At 39.6% G+C, this 19,397-nt stretch overlaps 1 protein-coding gene across 1 annotated transcript; it reads left to right on the forward strand.

The window, feature by feature from the left end:
- The first annotated feature begins 726 nt into the window (after positions 1-726).
- TENT5B (terminal nucleotidyltransferase 5B) lies at positions 727-18,548 on the forward strand. The gene is made up of 2 exons (XM_070949287.1): positions 727-1,270; positions 13,718-18,548. Exons 1-2 carry the CDS (start codon positions 1,061-1,063, stop codon positions 14,735-14,737), a joined length of 1,230 nt encoding a protein of 409 aa, XP_070805388.1. The 5' UTR covers positions 727-1,060; the 3' UTR covers positions 14,738-18,548.
- The last annotated feature ends 849 nt before the right edge of the window (positions 18,549-19,397 follow it).

A 19,397-nucleotide genomic window follows, 5' to 3' on the forward strand; every position in this document is an offset into this window, starting at 1 on the left:
TATATCCATACATCTTTAATTTACACAATTAGTGGGGTGGGGTTTTTTTTTTCCCCTGTTTACAATAAACTGCATAAAATTTCAGGAAAATTATCCATGTCTCAGCAATTATCTCATCCAATCTGCCCAAAAGACCAATCTGATTTAAAATCATGGCTTGTTTCCCATATTACATTTTCAATACTTGATTGAATTCTGGAAAAAAAAATCAAGACAAGAGTTCCTTTAAACGTATGTCCAGTATTGTCCCATGCTTTGGTCCACTCCCATCTTTTTACATACAAATAAAGCATTACACAAAGATAATATATATATTACAAGGACATCTCACGCCTCATCACTCCAGCACAGCGGAGAAGAATCAATCAAAATCGCCTTGCCTTTTAGGCAAGGCTGCCTTTCGCAGGCTCCAAATCCCTGCTAGCCAATCGCGGCCAGGATTCCCTTTGACGTCTGAGCTGCCAAACGCCTTCTCCCGTCACCTCCCCTTCATTCCAACCCCAACTCCTCCTCTTCCCCGCCCATCCCCAGTCTAATAATCCAAGGGGGCGGGTCGCCGTCCCGAACTCCGCGCCGCGCCCTCCTCTCGCACCCAATGGCGACCACCCCGAACTTCTAAAGCTCGTCAAAGATTGGTCGTCCGACCCGAGCCAATCGCGTCGCGTCGCCGCCGTAGTATATAAATCAATGCTGGGGCTGAGCTCCCCGCAGTGCTCAAGCGTTGCGGGCGCGGAGTGAGGAGGGGACGGGTGGAAGGAAGGGAACTTGGCTCTTGCACGCGCCGAGGTTACGCCTTCCCTTTCCCCGCCCCCTCCGGTTCCCTCAGACCGATTTCTTTCCACGGGTGGTTTTGGTTTTTTTTTTTTTTCCCGCCCTTTCTTCTCCTTCTGGAATTTTCCTCTGTTTTTGAGGGGGTGAAGCGGTTTCCTCAGCCGCTCGAGCCGTCTGGGTTTTTATCTCGGTTTGTGTAACCGCCTTTCTCCGGCGCTTCTCTGCTTCCCCACACCCACCCACCCTTTCTTGTCTCCCTCGGGAAAGAGCCCCACCACTCCTCCTCACGATGCGCGCCACGGGGACCGGGACGGCTGGCACGGCCGCCGCGAGCTCGGGGAAAGCGCCGCCGACCACGCCGGCTGACGGGGATGAGCGCTTCAGCGTCCTGAGCTGGGAGCAGGTGCAGCGGCTGGACCACATCCTGGAGGAAGCCGTCCCCATCCACGGCCGCGGCAACTTCCCCACCTTGTCGGTGCGGCCCCGCAGAATCGTGCAGGTGCGTGAGGGAACCCCGAGGCCGACGCGGAGGATCCGCCCCGCAGCAGCCGGTTTTGGGGATCCCGGGTGGGGAGGAGGAGGAGGAAGATTTACCTCAGGAATGCAGCCTGCTTTTTCGGGGGTGACTGACTGACACGGGGTGGGACGGGACGCTTTCCGTGTGGAGCAAGGTGTCCCTCTGTCCTTCGGGGCCGGGGATGTGGGATCGTTGGGTGAGGGATGGGTGGGTGGCGGGGAGGGCCAGGCCGGCGGAAAAACGTGTCAGTCGTTCGGAATGCGCATACATACCAAGGCTTCCTAAAATTAATAGTCGGTTCTCGGGCTTCCTCGGGAATTAAAGGGCCGCCGGCTGCCCGGCAGGATCTGCAGCTGGATCAGTCACTGCACGTATTTTAGCGGAGGAGCCGCCACCTTTTATTGAGAGGATGCTTAAGGTCAGGGTGGTAATTGCTCAAGCTTTCTGCGTATTGTGTGGGTTAAAAGCACCGAAGCTTCCCTCTCGCCTATGAGGGCGGGGGAAGAGAAGCATGGAGAGTCAAATCGAATAGGACCCTGTTAAATTGATTTTTTTTTTAAAAAAGGGGGGGGTAGACTAGACTAGACTAGACTAGACTAGACTAGACTAGACTAGACTAGACTAGACTAGACTAGACTAGACTAGAATAGAATTCTTAATTGGCCAAGTGTGATTGGACACACAAGGAATTTGTCTTTGGGGCATATGTGCTCTCGGTGTTCATAAAAAGACAAAATACGTTTGTCAAGAATCATAAGGTACAACACTTAATGATAGTCATAGGGAACAAATGAGCAATCAAATCCTATTAGGAAACATTATAAGGTCCATTATAAGGAGAGGAGGGGATTGCATCTCCCTGGAAGCTTCCCCAGAGCTGCAATCTCATCAGCGGAATACATATTTGTCCCTGAGTTTATTTGGAATTATTGAGCTGTTTTAGGATATCCTAAACCCAGGTAGACTCCAGAGTTATATAGTGTCAAGAGGAGAGATGTAGGTTAATTGTTCTCACAATTTGGGGGGGGGGGGGTGTTTTTTTTTTCCTTTAAAAAAATGTTTTCCACTCTGCCAGCTTCTTTTATTATTTTAATAGTATTTTTTAAAAAGTTATTAAGTGCCAGATTCTTTTATTTTAATAGTATTTTTAAAATTTTATTCAGATAACTGTAGTGAAAGTTTAAAAATATAGTAAAGAAGCCACCAGGGTAGCTATAGGGCACTTAAAGCAACATTTTGGCCACCATCTACCCTATCCCACCCCACCCCCCCATAGAATTTGACATAGTGTACATTCTTAGAAGGTCAGTCTTTTTTTTTAATGGTCTTGATAAAGCTTCCTATAATGCTCTATTAATTAAGTTAGCATTAATTCTACGCCCTCATTCCTATGAACTTTAATCATCTGTGGGTAAATTTAAGGTGTACTTTTTGCTGAACGAATAGCTCAGTTGTAGCTTAACTAGATTATCTGTAGATGGCAGACTATAGTTTAATGCTCAGTAACTCTTCATATGCATATCCAGGTCAGAGATTACTTATTTCTGGCTAATAAATTTTGTGCATCCAAACTCTTGGATTAATTTTTGGCTTACTATACTGTGGAAATGCAGAAAATGGTAACCATAATGACTATGTTGTGTTTAGCAATAATATGAGGTGATCCAATAACAGGCTTTCAATTATGTTACACCAGTGTGATACTTTTTTTTTCTGAACTGCAGTTTTCAAGTTCTTGAGATGCAGCTAAAAGTTAAACTATTCATTAGTTTAAGCATTATTTTGTCTAGGAAGGGGTAAAGCTGTATGAAATATTAGTATAAAAATAAACTGCCCACTGGATGGCTGCTGTAGTGGCTGTATTATGAAGTGAAAAAGGTTGTAATCCCAAGAAAAATAGGATTTGGAGGAAGGTATCTTTGAGATTTATTCTGGGGTGCGGTGGGGTAATCACTTAGGTCTTCTGTGTCAAAAGAAAGTTTTATGTTATTTTCTTAGATCATTTTGTGAAGTTGCCTGTAGTTCAGGACAGTTTATGCCATAATATTTGTCGGCTTTTAAGATGCCACCAGGCTTTTCAATGCATTGGTTTACAACAATGACATTAAGAGAAATTAGTTGCCAGGTAATGTTTTCACACATAGATTACTAGGCCATCAGACATTTGGAGCAGAATGGTGTGTTGATTTGTGAGGAACTTACTTAATGAAGCAGTAGGACTGCAACTCCTGATAATCAAAGACCCTTAAGAAGAAAGATATATGAGTGCAATTAGTTTGGGAGGAGGGGAAAAAGTAATTTCTATTATGCAGTATAGGTATTCATAGAAATTTTTTTCATTTTCATTTTCATTTTCATTTTATTAGATTTCTATACCGCCCTACTCCCTAAGGACTCAGGGCGGTGCACAGCCAAACAATAAAAACACATACAATACAAAATTTAAAAATAGAATAAAATCAAATTAAATAATTTTGGCCCCGACAAATTTAAAACCCCAAACTTTTAAAACCAATTTAAAATTGAATATATAAATACTAAAAGATATTTAAAATTTTAAAAATCTTTTATAAAAGAGGGGGAAATTTAGGCCAGGCCGGCCTGGTGAAATAGTAAGGTCTTTAAGGCGCGGCGGAAGGTGCGCAGATCCAGGATCCTCCGTATCTCTGGGGGGAGCTCGTTCCAGATAGTAGGTGCCCCCACAGAGAAGGCTCTCCCCCTGGGGGCCGCCAGTCGGCATTGTTTGGCTGACGGCACCCAGAGGAGCCCCTCTCTATGGGAGCGTACCGGCCGGTGGGAGGCTATTGGTGGTAGTAGGCGGTCCCGCAAGTACCCGGGTCCTAAGCCATGGAGCGCTTTAAAGGTGGTAACCAAAACCTTGAAGCGCACCTGGAAGACCACCGGGAGCCAGTGCAGCTCGTGCAGGAGAGGTGTTACATGGGAACGCCATGTCGCTCCCATAACCACCCGCGCGGCCGCACTCTGCGCCAGTTGAAGCCTCCGGGTGCTCCTCAAGGGGAGCCCCATGTAGAGAGCGTTGCAATAGTCCAGGCGGGAGGTGACAAGGGCATGAGTGACCGTGCGTAACGAGTCCCGATCCAGAAAGGGACGCAACTGGCGAATCAGGCGAACCTGATGAAAAATCCTCCCGGTCACGGCCGTCAAGTGCTCTTCTAAAGACAGCCGTGAATCCAGGAGGATGCCCAAGTTGCGAGCCCTCTCCATGGGGGCCAATGATTCGCCCCCAATAGTCAGTGATGGCGTCAACTGACTATATCGGGACGTCGGAAACCACAGCCACTCAGTCTTGGATGGGTTGAGCCTGAGCCTGTTCCTCCCCTGAGGAGGAGCTGAGGAGCCTGATTTAATAAATAGTTTCCATTCACTTTGAGGGGTAGAAATAACTAGTATCTTTATGTGCCCTATTTAGAAGACAGACCTGACCTAAACAGAGCTGTACAGCATTTAAAATGGGTGGAGTTAAATATATGCAGGTTCCAATAATTGGTGTCCAGATGCAATGAGAATTCTTAGATGAAGCCTTGGGCTTGTGAACTTTGGTATAAATAGGTTATACATGAAGGACTGAACATTTTGGAGAATGGACCCTTTAGTTCCTTGGTTCCAAGCCTTTCATAAGTGGCTAGAGTTAACTTAGGTATACAGACAATTCCTGGATTAAAAACTTCTGACCCATATTTATGAATAGGTTCCCTATTACTAAAAATGGCAGATGGTATTCTCTTTCCTTAAGCTGACAAACCACTGAAGCTGCCTGTTTTTAATATACAAGCTCTTTTCAGCACTTCATAAAAACACAGCACATCTTCAGCAGTTTATCATCTCTAGGAAGGAGAAAGCTGTCCACCATTTTTTGTAATAGGCAGCCCATTTGTAAGTATGAGTTCTGATTTACATACAAATTCATGTTAAAGACAGGTGGAACTTGTTCTTAACCTTGTTGACAATCTAAGGCTACACATGCTTTGAAGTTTCACAGTTTCTTGGCATTAACTGTATTGGTGAGAGATTTTCAGAACATTTTGAAGATGTAGGTTGCTAACCTTTGCTCCAACTCTATTAGTGCTTAGGAATTTTCAGTCTCGGAATTGAATTTGGGGAAATACTACAAGGGAAGCATATGATGCTAAGCAAGTCAGTGTATCCCTTTGCTATGTCTATGTCTAGGGCTGCTGGAATCTGTGGTTGGTAGGTCACAGCTTCCCCCACTGGTTATATGCCGATTCTAAACTACATACAACTTTTGGGTCAATGATAACTAACAGAATGTCAAAGATATGGAACTAAGAGGCATACTACATCTTGGACAGAGCTGTGCCTTAATAATGATTACTGGTTGGTCTTTACTGGGAGGAATCTAGATGGTGTAAGTTTTTAATCTCAACCAAGGGTGTCTCTCTTTTAGAAAAATACTTGTTTCCATAAAGGAATATTCATGTTGAAGCCTGTGAGTGGCTGAGTTTGTACACAATTCTAAATCATAATCCAGAGTTAACGAACCAAAGTTGCTATGTTCACATATGTTGTACCAAATAGATCGATTGGATGGATTATGTGCTGTCAAATTGGTGATGACTGTTAACAATCAAATAGATTTTCTCCAAGAAAGGCATGTTTTATTATGGCCTAATATGGTATTCTGATTCAAGCTGCATTAAGGCATTATATGCTTTTATTTTTATCATAGCTAGTCTTGTTGTAAACACTGTTTTAGTTTTGTGTAAAGAGTTGTGTAGTACATTTTTTTAATGTATTGGTGTTTTGAAATAATGAGTGTTGCCTTTTACACTGCTGGAGTTCATAGGCATGCTAATTCATTACAACAGTGCCTAAACCAAAATCAAACCATATCTCGGCATATTTTGTGAGCCTTGCCATTTTATTAAGCTGCATTATGTGATTTCTTTTGGTTTATATTGTACAACTACTGCTTGTTAACTATGATTTATTTTTTTGAATGTGTGAATGAAGCCACTCTGTAGCATGCCTGAGCCATTGTTTTCCAACAGTCAGCTAGACATAGGTGAGGATTGTACTAGATTCCCCACTACAGTTCTACAGAGCTTTTCCGTCCCTTTCAGCAAAAGTGAAAGGGAACAGTGTGTTCTCACATTTGCCTGCAACAATCCCGAGTTTTTGTTTTTTTTTAAAGTTGCAGTCTGTTTATGCTGTGTTGGCAAACTCTTTACTCATGGAAAAAAGAATGAAAAAGAGGCAAATGCCTGCTCTTGAAAGTAGTACAGGGTTTTCTTGTGGATTATATAAAAGCAGGAATGCAGTCAATCAAAGTTAAATTCCTGCCCATCAATTGTGCCCATAGAAAGGGTGACCTAAGCTTTTCTAAGTTGTCACTACAGATCAGCTGTTCAGAAGCTTCTAACCTTTTTGGAGGGGCTTCACAGACCTTGGGGAGAAGTGTGCCTTGCTTTTCTTGTAGTCAGCTATTTTCAGGTCACCTTTCCATTCCAAAGAGCTCAGTACTGTGCTAACTCATGTGTGAAGGCTAGTGCTGCAGATGTATTGGAAGTTGGAAATCCCTACCAGCTGTGTTTTCAAAGGGAGAGAAAATGCTGAAAGGCAAATATTTGGATTTTTGTGGGACCTGAGTAAAACAAGTCTCTAACAATGAGAACATGTTGACCCTTTTGCAACATGCTGTAAGGGATATAACCAATTACAAGAATCAATTCTCAGAATATTAACAACATTCTTCCTCTTCCATACTGATCTTACTCATCTTTCTCCTTTTCTTCATAGGTAGATCTATGCTATAGCTTTCCATCTTAATTTGTAAGAAAGCTCACTTGAGACCTCAGTGCATTTTTTTTTTTTTGTACCGAAAAAGATTGTGAGGCTATTCAAGCTTTTGGGCAGGGAGGCACAAATGTAAAATACTATGGAAAACAAATTAGCTCATTCTTGGGAGTTCATAATTAATACATTTGATGAAGCTATTTTAAGTTTTATGTTTCATTCTGATCTGACTAATTTGCATGGTGGTTGGCCTCTCACTTGGTATTCTGCAATCTGCTTATTTAGAGCTTGGAATCTGCTAGCAGAAAATAAATCTGCTGATGAAGGTGGTGTCTGGTCTTTTGACCTTGGCTGAATGCCATGCAAAAGTTAGTCTGTTTTAGTATAAAATAAAAATGAAAAGAAATAGTCAAAGATTCTCTGGTCATTAATGACTGGCATATATGATTACACACTGTCTTTAGGTAAATTTTATATAGGGAATTTCTTTCTAAATGTTGGTTCTTTAGTAGGGAGACTTTGGCCAGTAAACCTGTGATGCCTGTAAAACCGAAAAAGAATGTCTAGAATTAGGAAGTAAGAAAAACCTGGATAATGGTACACATCCAGAGATATTAATGGTAGATAAGAAAATATGCTGTAGCAGCCTTCCCCAGTCTGAGCATCCTGCAAATGTGCAGACTTCCATTCAAAATTTTAACAATTCCTAGTAGGGAAAGACTAGTCTACTGAACCTACTGTATAGTCCACTTTGATGGACTATTATAGTACTGTACAGGTAATCCTTGATTTACAACCATTTGAAGTTACAACAGCACTGAAAAAAAGTGACTTATGAACATTTTTCACACAACTATTGCTGCATCCCTGTGGTCACATGATCAAAATTCAGGTGCTTGGCAACCAGCATGTATTTCTGATTGTTGCAGCTTCCTAGGGTCATGTGATTATTATTTGCGACCTTCCCAGCTAGCTTCCTGACAAGCAAGGTCAATGGGGAAAGCCAGATTTGCTTAATGACCAGGTGATTCACTTAACTGCAGATTCACTGAATAACCATGGCAAAAAGATTGTAAAATGGGCACAATTCATTTAACAACTGTCTTGCTTAGCAACAAAAATTTTGGGCTCAATTGTATCGTAAGTCAAAGAATAAATGTAATCATGTCAGATAATTTAGCCTAGGTTAATGCTTATTTTCCAAAAACTGAATATCATAGGTTTATATATCAGTTACATATTTCTGTGGGCTGCTTAACTTGCAGATGAGAAAATATTATAAAAGAACCCTAAAGATGGGAACAGCATAAAAGCTGGTTTGGGAGATTGATGAGGTAGTACTCGTCTTGGACCTGAATTTCCATTGTTAAGATGATTGTTAAGTGAGTTGTTCCTGAATTTATGACTTTTTCACCACAGTTATTAATGTATCATTGCAGTTGTTAAGTGAATCACATGGTCAGTAAGTGAATCTGACTTCTCCCATTGATTGATTGCCAGAAGCCAGCTGAGAAAGTGGCAAATGACAATCATACGACCCCAGGATGCTGCAGCTGTAGAAAATGCATGCAGGTTGGCAAGCACCCAGTTTTTGATTGCTTGACTGGGGGTGCTGCAGCAGTTGTAAGTGTGAGGACTATTTGTAAGTCATTTTTTTCAGTTCCGTTGTAACTTCAAATGGTTACTAAACAAATGGTTGTAAATCGAAGACTACCTTTAATGAAGGCATTGTTCACATTTATATTGATCTAACTTTGTCAATATAAAAAGGAAATAACATGACAGCCACTTCACATCAGTTGATGTCATCTTTTTAACATCTCTAGCATATGTCAGCTTCTTTTTGTTCCTTTTCAGTCACTCCTGGGTTAATGAAAAATGTTACAGGCATAAAAGTTCAAAGCAATGTGCTCTCCATTTCATTCACGAGCTTGGACTTTTCTGGAAAGGTAAAATTGTAAATGTCATTGCTGACGATAGGATGGATTTTAATGTGCTTATTAGAACTGGGAATATACAGTGTACTCTGAGATGAGAACAGCCTGGAGCAGATTGTTTGCTTGATCACAGTTCAGTTGAACCTTTACATTGACTTTAGAATTACCCAACCATTTATAGCTTTAGTATTTGCTTTAAGTGTATCCTGTCTTGGCAGGAAGTGAGCCTCAGCACACTTGGATCACTGAATGAGAATTGTGCTTTGCTTTGGCTTGATAGATATATAATTTGGACATCACTTTAATGCCTGTCATTTCATATATATAGCTGGTCTAAATTTTATTTAACAAGTTTTGTGGTTGCATGATTTGAAGATTCTTTGATTTTATTCCAGCAGTGTAACCATTACACCACATGGTCTTGCAGATGATATTTCTTTACCTAGAGATTACATAACTTTGTGACATAATACAAATCCATGTTCATTAACATATACATTACTTTGGAATACTCTTTCTATACTTCATTGGAAGTAGACCTCCATGGGTGCACACATTTATACTTGATGCTTGTAATTTCTGCCCAGTGAGAAGCTGGACCAACTGCTTCCAGTACAGTCCATTTGCCCTTAAATAGCCTGCTCGGCTCAGTGTGTCATCACTGCCACAAATTACTAAGGATTTGTTTGTCTATAAAGTAGCAACACTGCTTAGTAGGCACTAATGTTGTGCCAAAAAGCTGCTTGCATATTCATTTTATATGGGAGGTGGCTTCATTCCTCTGCAATGACTCAGATGTAACAAGGCACATTGGGTTCTATTTTTTTAAAGCATTGAACAAAACTTGCTGCCTTTCACTACAGTAATTGCCAGGAGCTAAAGTGTTTCCATGAGAAGTGCATGTTTGTACTCACATAATGCATTATATGAAAATTACACATTCTGCACTAATTGTATTGCAGAACTCTAAATTAGGGCAGTTCTTTCATACAGAGTTTTTCTGGTTCTATCTTTTGAACGACATACTCCAACTGTAAAATGTGTGCATGAAAAAATATATCTAGATTTAAATCCATCCTTACACATGGGAAGTTATTAGCTGATATTAAGAGTAGTCACTGTATCTTAGTCTAGTCTATCCTACTTAATTATAGTTTTGGGGGAAATTGCACAAGGAAGAGCTATGTGCGTTGCCTTGAGCTTCTAGAGAGAAAATGAGTTAGGAATGCAATACATAAAGACATGTAAATGTTTTTGTGCTAGTTTGATACTTGCTTCAATCATTAATTAGACATCATCTTTTATTGTAAACCGCCCAGTCACTTAGGTGAGATGGGCAGTGTGGAAATCTGATGAATAAATAAATAGGCACTGCAGAACTTGAAATTCTGAAAAGGAGAGTCACGATGGCTGCCAGGCAATTCTAGTATACCTATCGCTTTACTCTCTGAACACAGAAGCCAAGCTAATAAGAGATGTCAATCTAGAGACAGAAACTTCTTGATACCACCAAAACAGGCTGAATCCCTTTTAATATGGCATTCTGTCCAGGAGGAGGTTTGACATGGTATGGAAGAAAAAAGAACATTCCATATTTTTTAGAATACAGCATTCTGTTTCTAGGTTTTTAATTTTCAGCTTCCTTACAGATTACTTAAATTCGTATTGTGGTAATTTCCAAAATGTGCAGCCATAAAATTTCTTAAAGCAAAAATTAATAAGACTGGCATATTCTTGCACACATTTAGTCCTGTATTTGACTACCTAAATAGAGTAGTCAATCTTACTCAAGCACTGGGTGGTGTCCCATCTCTACCATTCCATGTTAAATTACCTGGTGAACTATCTTTGGATTATGGAGCAATGTTTTTGATGGGTAAAGGCTAGCTACCAGCACCTGATGTTTTGAATTATATCATTGGCAGTGAATTATGACGAATATAGAAGTGCATACAGGGCTCAAGTAGTTGAATATAGCTATGACTATAGGGTGGGTGTGATATGGAACATGTAACAGCCAGTATAAAAGGCTTGGCTGGCAAAGCATGGAAAAATGCTGATTTGGCATGAAGGTATTTCAGAGGACAAGCAGTAGCATGTGGGATATGGGTTTGGCTGGTGATTAATTGAATTTTGTAGGGTGTAGGACAGCAGTTGGAGATAGCATTGATGCTGATGAAGAGGTTTTAGAAGGTAAGATGTTGAACAGTGACAGATTGGACTGAGATTTTCAGCTGATAGATTCTAATTTTCTCTCTCAAGCATAAACAGCACTGTCCAAATAAACTATGGTGCAGTCTTTGTATATATGCTGGTTAGGAGTTTTGCCATTTTAAATGGTGATGCTTTGAAAAGAATATACACTGGTACAGTATGTAAAGTTATAGCTTTGACAACAAATGACTATAGCAACAATGGTACTCAAAGTGTCAAAGTAGCTTTTTAAAACCAATACAAAAAGGAAGGATATAATTCACTTTTCCCCCTCCTTCAGTCCCTGGATGCAAATATGAAGAATTCTGTGCCCTTCTGACATTTTTACATGACCTACTTGGTCACCCTGAAATAAATTCTGCAATGCAGTTCAAAAAGTTTTCTTGATCAGATAACTTTTGGAAGTATCCCCATTAACCAGTGACATTGAAATATTCTAATAGAAAAGCACATTCTTCTTATTTCAGTGAGTTGTTTAACAAAGTAATATAAGTAAAAGTAATAGATTGTTTTTACAAAAACATATAGATTTGGTTTAATTCTGTTTTAGTTATTCAATTATACTACACAAAGACACTGACAAATTAGCCAGGATCTGCATTCTGATTTAGCTAGAGTAGTTCAACTCACAAGTATTTATGCACACATAAACTTGATCACTTCAGCAATATTAGAAATATTAAATATTGATAAGAATCTCCCAATGCATCCCATAATATCTGTCCAATTAATTGAATGAAATATATCTTGCTTCAAGTTCTCTTACAAGAAACCCCACAACTTTGCAGAACAATGCTGTTGTAACATGCAAAAGGACAAGTGTTCTTAAAGGGAAATGAGGGCTAGTCTTTGTATACCTCTAAAACCATAACATTACTAAATGGCACATAGCAGTTCATTGTACTGTAAACAGAAATGATTGACTCTGACCAGAAAATATTAGCCAGTGCTAAATACAGAGTTCACCAGTCTTGAGCATGTAACCTAAAAAGGCAGTTACTGTTCTAATGCCTGATGTGTCTTGTCTCTAAACCAAAAGAGGTAAGGAATATTTAATATGCCTATTCTGCCAGATGGCTAATGATACACTGTAGCTATACAAATTGACCAGTATTCTCAGTAAACAGACGTCTTCTGTAAGATTTATTCTTCTGATATTAAATTATCCAGTTTGCAACTGTGTGCTAGTTGTGAAACAGGAAAAAAAACCTCCCAGAGGACATTTAAACTTTTTTTCCCCTTAAATTTGTATAATTGCTGTATAATCTGGGGTTTTTTCAGATTGTACAGGTAGATATATTAAGAGTAGCTTGGTATTTATTCACTTTCTTGAACACCATTAGAACCTCCAACCTTACCAGAAAGCTAATGACTAGCTTTATTTTGGTAGAATAAAATCCTCATGCTCTGGGTTTTGGTGGTCTGAAATTCTGTATCTTAACATATATTTTCCTAACTGGGTGTAACATATGCTTTCATTATAAGGGTCTCTGTCTGAAGCCTGCTTCCGAGATTGTGGCCTGACTTAGTCCTGATGACTAAGATGATACTTATGTATATCAGTATAGTACAGCCATCTGAATATCTCATATATCTTTTGTGAATGTCTACTGAAGTGATAGTAATTGATTTTGGAAGAGAACTAAAAGACTGGGGGGGGGGTGTTAATCTCAACCCTATATAATAATTTTGATTGTAGTTACAGCCTGAGTTGCATTTAAATTTGAACAAATTTGCAGCTGCATGATTGTTGAACTTAAATTTTTCACAAGGTGTTTAAAGCTGTATGGTTGTAGGTCCATAGAGAAGCAGCTTTTCTTTGTCCTTAAACCTTGGCAGTCTGGATTATCACTCACCAGTTTTTTAACTAACATCAAACTTATTTCACATTTCAAACTACAACCTCAAATTTATATCTATCATTTGCGCTACAAGAAAGTTGTAGGAGAATTCCTGACTTTGAAAGTAAAGGTGATAAGAGAAGGCCCAAGTATTTATTTTGAACCTGTCAGGGCAGATGCTACCTTAAGACAGAAGAACAACAAAGTATATGGAAGATCTGTTCATCTCTAACTATGCATAATGAAATCAGGATTTCAGCATAATGAAATCCTGATGTCACGCCAAACATTCAGTAAAAAAGTGGTCTACAGATTATTGGTAAAGTTAGTTGTTAATCCCTTTCTCCTATACTACTCCTATTTAAAAATTATTCACCTGAGCTGCTGTTTATCCCATAAGACAAGTATGCAAACAGCGATACAACAGTAGATTTGATGATTTCCAGGCATTATATTCAGCTGGGCTCATAGGAATGTCTCACATTTGGCTATTACACTGTTCTTTTTGGCTTGATTTTCTGTATTGTTTCTAAAGATACTAAGGACATTTTCACATATTTCAAATTTCCTAGCCTGTGGTCTGTTACATTTCCCATTGAAACTGCTTTCCACACCATTAGTTACTGTCAACTCGTACCAATTTGCCTCTCCTTGCTTTGCAGGTGGTCCGTAGTCGTCTAGAAAAGCAGGGCATCACTGTCCACAATGTGAGGCTGAATGGCTCAGCAGCTAGCCACGTGTTGCACCAGGACAGCGGTCTGGGGTATAAAGATCTGGATCTCATTTTTGGTGTTGATCTGAAAAGCGAGGATATTTTCCAGCTGGTAAAAGATGTAGTGATGGATTGTCTCCTGGATTTCCTCCCTGAAGGGGTAAACAAAGATAAGATCACTCCCATGACTCTGAAGGAGGCCTATGTGCAGAAGTTGGTGAAAGTGTGCAATGAAACTGACCGCTGGAGCCTTATATCACTGTCAAACAACAGTGGGAAGAATGTGGAACTCAAATTTGTAGACTCTCTCCGGCGGCAGTTTGAGTTCAGCGTTGATTCTTTCCAGATCATATTGGACTCACTATTGCTCTTTGGAGAGTGCTCAGAGAATCCAATGTCTGCAAACTTCCACCCTACTGTCACTGGGGAGAGTATGTATGGGGACTTTGAGGAGGCGATTGATCACCTGAGGAACCGAATTATAGCTACTAGGAATCCAGAGGAAATCAGAGGAGGTGGGCTTCTGAAGTACTGCAACCTCCTCGTGAGGGGATTTCAAGCTAAATCAGAAGTTGACATGAAAGCCTTGCAGAGGTACATGTGTTCGAGGTTTTTTATAGACTTTCCTGACATTGGGGAACAACAACGAAAGCTGGAGTCTTACCTCCAAAGTCACTTTGTAGGGATGGAAAGCAAAAGGTATGATTGCCTGATGACCTTACACAGAGTGGTAAATGAGAGTACGGTGTGCCTGATGGGACATGAAAGACGACAGACGCTGAACCTCATTGCCATGTTGGCCCTCCGGGTCCTGGCTGAGCGGAACATAATTCCAACTGTCACAAATGTGACTTGTTATTATCAGCCAGCACCATACATCAGTGAAATAAATGTCAACTATTATGTAACCCACATGCAACCTCTTCTGCCTTGCAGTCACTCCTACCCAACGTGGCTCCCATGCAGCTGAATGCTGAAAAAAGCTCCAGTCTTTGTCTTCTCAAGGAGCAGAGGCTGTGTGTTCAGAAGAAAAGGAAAAAAAAAAATAGGTCTCTTGCTCTGAGTATCTTGCTCTTACATTGGAACTATAAGTCTACTTAATCGTGGGAAATTGTGCAGTCATATGTCTAATTACCAGATATGTTTACAGGAAGAAAATGCTTGAGTTAATGTATAAGGTGGGTGGAAAGGATTAGGTTAAAAGCAGAGCTGCACTACCTTAAATGCAAGCTGATTTTTTTTTCTTAGTGCAAGAAGCATTATGGACTGTGCAGACTCTATTTTTTTCTGAACATATTTCAAAGTGGTTAATTCCTTTTAAGGGACCAAAGAAATCTTATACAAGTGCCTGCAACCAAAAAAGAAATACTGTAATTTTTTTTGTAGTGGCAAAAATCTATATTGACAGCTTAGTTATGGATGTTTGCCAGGAATTTTTGGTTTTAGGATCACACATTCATTTCTGTCAAGGGATCTGAGGTAGGCAGAGGCTTTCCACAGCAGCCACTGTAACATGGGTTGCTGTCTGATGGACCAGCAGCACTGATTAACAGCTGGAGCAGAGCTGGGATGGGGAACTAAATGGGGGTTCAATTCATAATGATAAGAGAATTTCTAATGAGATGGATTATGTGCCCTCATTGCAAAGGCTACCAGAGGAAATAGGAACTACCCTGAATTATTATTATTAAGTTGAATTATTATTCAATTTAATGTGCAGTGCCAAAACCCTAACACTTTAATTCCTCTTAAAGGAAAGTCTATAGATCAGTATGTTGCTGTGTGGATCAATATATCTTTTTCATGCAAGGAGCAGTTGTTCCCAGGCTTTAATGGCCTCTATGACTGTCAATGGTATTAGAGTAAAAATGAGCTGGACCAAAAACATAAAAAGGTACATGCATAGCCTTTGTCCTGGTTAACAAAAAGAACCAGTTAGACCCAGAACTGATCTGAGAAGCCCTCAGCTTTGTGTCTGATAGCCCATTACAGTATCTTGAGAATTGTGCTTCTCTCCCTGTTGGGTGTCTGTGACTACCTACTTGATTCCATGTTAGACTAAGGAAATCATTTTAACACTGCTTGTTATGACTGTGCAAAACTTTACAGTCTTAATTTGACAAGGTATCAGTGATGTATTGAATCAAGTCATCAAATTGAAGACTAGGTTTGATGCATTGAATCAGATGAAGTGATCCAATTTAGATGACTTTTTGTTTGAATTGAACTTAACAAATTGGATTAACACAGTTCACACTTTTGAACTGACAATTCAAATCTGATTTAGAAAAAATACATTTGGATCGGATCTGATTTGCACAGGTCCATTGCCTTGCTTTTGCTTATAAAATTTCAATGTAGAGAAAATTCCTCATGTGTTGCGCTTGCTACAGTAGAATAAGTAAGAGACGAGAGAGCTGTAGACAACTGTACACAAGAAATTGTTGATGTCTTGTCAAATTAGGTTTTGAAATAATTATATACCCAGCACAATAATTCTTCCTATATATTTTCTTGGATTGCATAGAAATTTTACAACATATCAGTTCAGATTAGTTTATACTTTTTAGGAAGCTGAGGCAGCAGATACTTTGCTGTTGGACATACCTGCTCTGTAAGGGATACACAAAATACTCCATGGTGTATCTTTGAAGGTTGACTTCTTTGCTAATCTGTTTTCTTTGCAATCAAAACTGTACCTTGTTGGAGCAGACTAAAAAAAAAAAAAAAGAAAAAAAGAAATAAAATATACTTGGATTTTGTCTAGCTAAACACCCTGCCTCTTCCTGAGAGACAATGAGCTGAGATGGTAAGGCAGTTTTTAACATCTGTTGACCAATACCTACCACAACTTCACCCACTTTGGTATTTCTACAAGTTGTACAAGCTAAGAGAAACTTCTCAATTCTGATAAATCCAATGCTGTGTAAATAGAGTTCTTGAATATATAGGTGGCTTGAGATGATCTCTCCTCTATACTGGTGAAGTCTTCCATATTCTGCAATGCCTGATGATTAAGAGGGCTGCCCTAGGTTTCCTCTGCCACTTGAAGGAAGGCTTTGCTTTTCCAAACTGTCTCCTTTGACAACCATTTGATAATTCACATTTACAAGGAGAGAAATGGGTTTGCACTAAAACTGCACAGCTGGCTGCCAGCAATGTTTTTAGCTAAAATGATGGGTGAAAATTTAAATAGTAAAAATTGCCTCTTTAAAAAAAAAACCAGATCAATGCTGTGTTTGGGAGAAAAAAAGTTCTCCCATGTAATCAAGGGCTTGCTGGATGCTTTTTTTTTTAAAGCACTTTTTGCTGTATGGGGATGTGTGGTGAAATATAAGTAGAGGCTGCACCAGATATATCTGCTGTGATACTGCTGTTTTCCTTGTGTGCATGAAAATATCCTGAAGAGTTTGACACTATGAATGGCACTTCTAGACTTGTGTTTGAATGTGTTCTGCAGCTATCAAATCTGTCATGCAATAAGCCTGACATACAAACTTTGGATTCTTTAGAATCTGTCACCATAAATAAATACAATGTATTGAACTCTGTTGGATTTACTTTACTTAATCATACATAATTTTGGACTGAAACAAAATGGATCTAAGTTAGCCTTCCCCAACCTGTACATTTTTGACAAACTGGACTACAAGGAAAGGCTGTTTTAGGCTACCCAAATTAAAAGGCTTCAGGAATAAAGGTGGCTTCCAAACTGCTCTCCTTTCTCCTTCTAAGGGCATAATTGGCTTTTGCAGAGTAGGTGGAACGAAGTAGGGAATGCCATACTGAAGTTTCACTGCAGTCTTCAGCCCTCTTTGCTGATTGTATCTTCTACTGATGATTGGAAGATAACTTGTCCCAGTTCATCTATGGTACAATCTGAGGCAGAGGGCTACCACTCTAGGGTGCCAAAAGAAAAAAAAAAGGATAGGGAACATTGCTACACAGAAGTCACATCATTTCTACCAAGATACAAAATGATTCACATCTTCCTAATGCAATAATATTTCAGAATATATTTAAATTACTTTTCAAAACAGTTCTAGATAGAGGGAGCAAAGAAGAGACTCATATAGGTACATGGGATTTATGCATTGCCTTCACAACCAGGCCTCTGTTAGCTGCTTACTATGCTCTTCTTTCTAGAGTAAATGGAAAGTGTTGCATTGAGGTTTGGGACGCTATACTTCCAAGTATCCTATGTATATAGATAATTATATCTTAACATGGCTTGTGAATTGCCAAATTATTAGTGATAATGGATGCTTGCACTGGGGGAATAGCCTGGCTCTGTGTATCTTCCAGATACTTTAAACTGCTATTCCAAAAACCATTTGCTAGGCAAATAAATGAAAGTTAATATCTAAAGCTACTGGAAGACATCAGGTGATCTAGTCTGGTTCTGATTTTATCTCTAGCCTCTTTCTGTAGTCTTCATTCTTGGCTTTACTAGCTATGCTCAGAACACTACTCAATACATCCTTCCATTGTGAAATTAATTTGGTCTTTAAATATAATAAGATATAGGTTGGGGGAGGGGTCTTGCCAAGTTTTTACCTCTCATGCCATTCCAATAGCACAAACCCTGGTCCTAATCCTGTAATTGGCGGTTGTCTCTGAAACTGACCAGAGCAGCACAAACCACCTGATGTGGTTGGCTTTTTCTATTGTTGGAGCAGATCACTCCTAAACAAAAGGATGCTTGTAGAAAACACTAGTTGTGATCTGAAAGGGGGCTTTCAATGTTTTGAGTGTTTGATCTCTTTAAAAAAAAACCTAATAAAAATCTATTTTCTCAAAAGTTGGTCTGTCGTTTTTAATTGAACAGAAAAGCCAATATCAAAATGATGAAGGCTATGGTCAATAAAAGCCTTACGTCCAGTCTAGTAAGCATCGGATGTATTAAATGTGTATACATGCTCAGCATATTGTTGGGGGAATTTTTAATTTGAGTCTAACAAATTGGAAGAATGCTCTACATAACAGTCCAATACTGGTTTAATAATAACCATAGCAATAAATTAAAAAGCCTTGTCAAAATATAGCAAAGGTGCATTTAGAAGATTGAAGGTGGGACAGCAAACTGAACAAATCTTTCTTAGGGTTTGATACTGCTTTGGGAAATTTGATGAATTGCTTACAATGCTATAGTGCTGGCACGAAGCCTATTTGTCATGGTTATACTTGCCCAGAATATGACCTAGTTTGTACACCAATGAGCCATGATTTATTTAACTACAGTCACAGGATAAATCACAATGGGTGGAGTAGGGTTGCCCAATATACTGAGCCAAAATTGAGCAAAATGTAATGTTCAGGCAGAGAGGCTTGGTGGCTGAGAGTTTGGATGCTTGCTCCTTCCAACCTTATGGTTCTATAGCTTAGCTTTCTGAACCAACCCATATTTGTGTTCCATCATGTTTGCAAAATTGCTCTTCACATCCAAGTTACTCCAGTATGGCTTGTTTCCATGCGAGGCATTTAAATTCAAGAGTATTTTTTTTAATAAAAAAACCCTCAGAAGAAGTAAGGAACCATGGCTAAATCCTGGGCATGGGCTCATTTGTGATGGGACAGGTTCTTTCTGCCAAAAACTGTTGAACAGAACTTACTATGACGCTATTCAAAAC

Source organism: Pituophis catenifer, unplaced genomic scaffold, assembly GCF_029215685.1.
Source record: "Pituophis catenifer annectens isolate HBS135680 unplaced genomic scaffold, rPitCat1.0.hap2 SCAF_9, whole genome shotgun sequence".
Taxonomy (NCBI): Eukaryota; Metazoa; Chordata; class Lepidosauria; order Squamata; family Colubridae; genus Pituophis; species Pituophis catenifer.

What these genes read in the sequence shown, in the direction of transcription:
- TENT5B (XM_070949287.1), top strand. Translation starts at nt 1,061, where the DNA reads ATGCGCGCCACGGGGACCGGGACGGCTGGCACGGCCGCCGCGAGCTCG. An exon ending in GGCCCCGCAGAATCGTGCAG is followed by an intron (nt 1,271 to 13,717) that starts GTGCGTGAGGGA and finishes CTTGCTTTGCAG; the next exon opens with GTGGTCCGTAGTCGTCTAGA.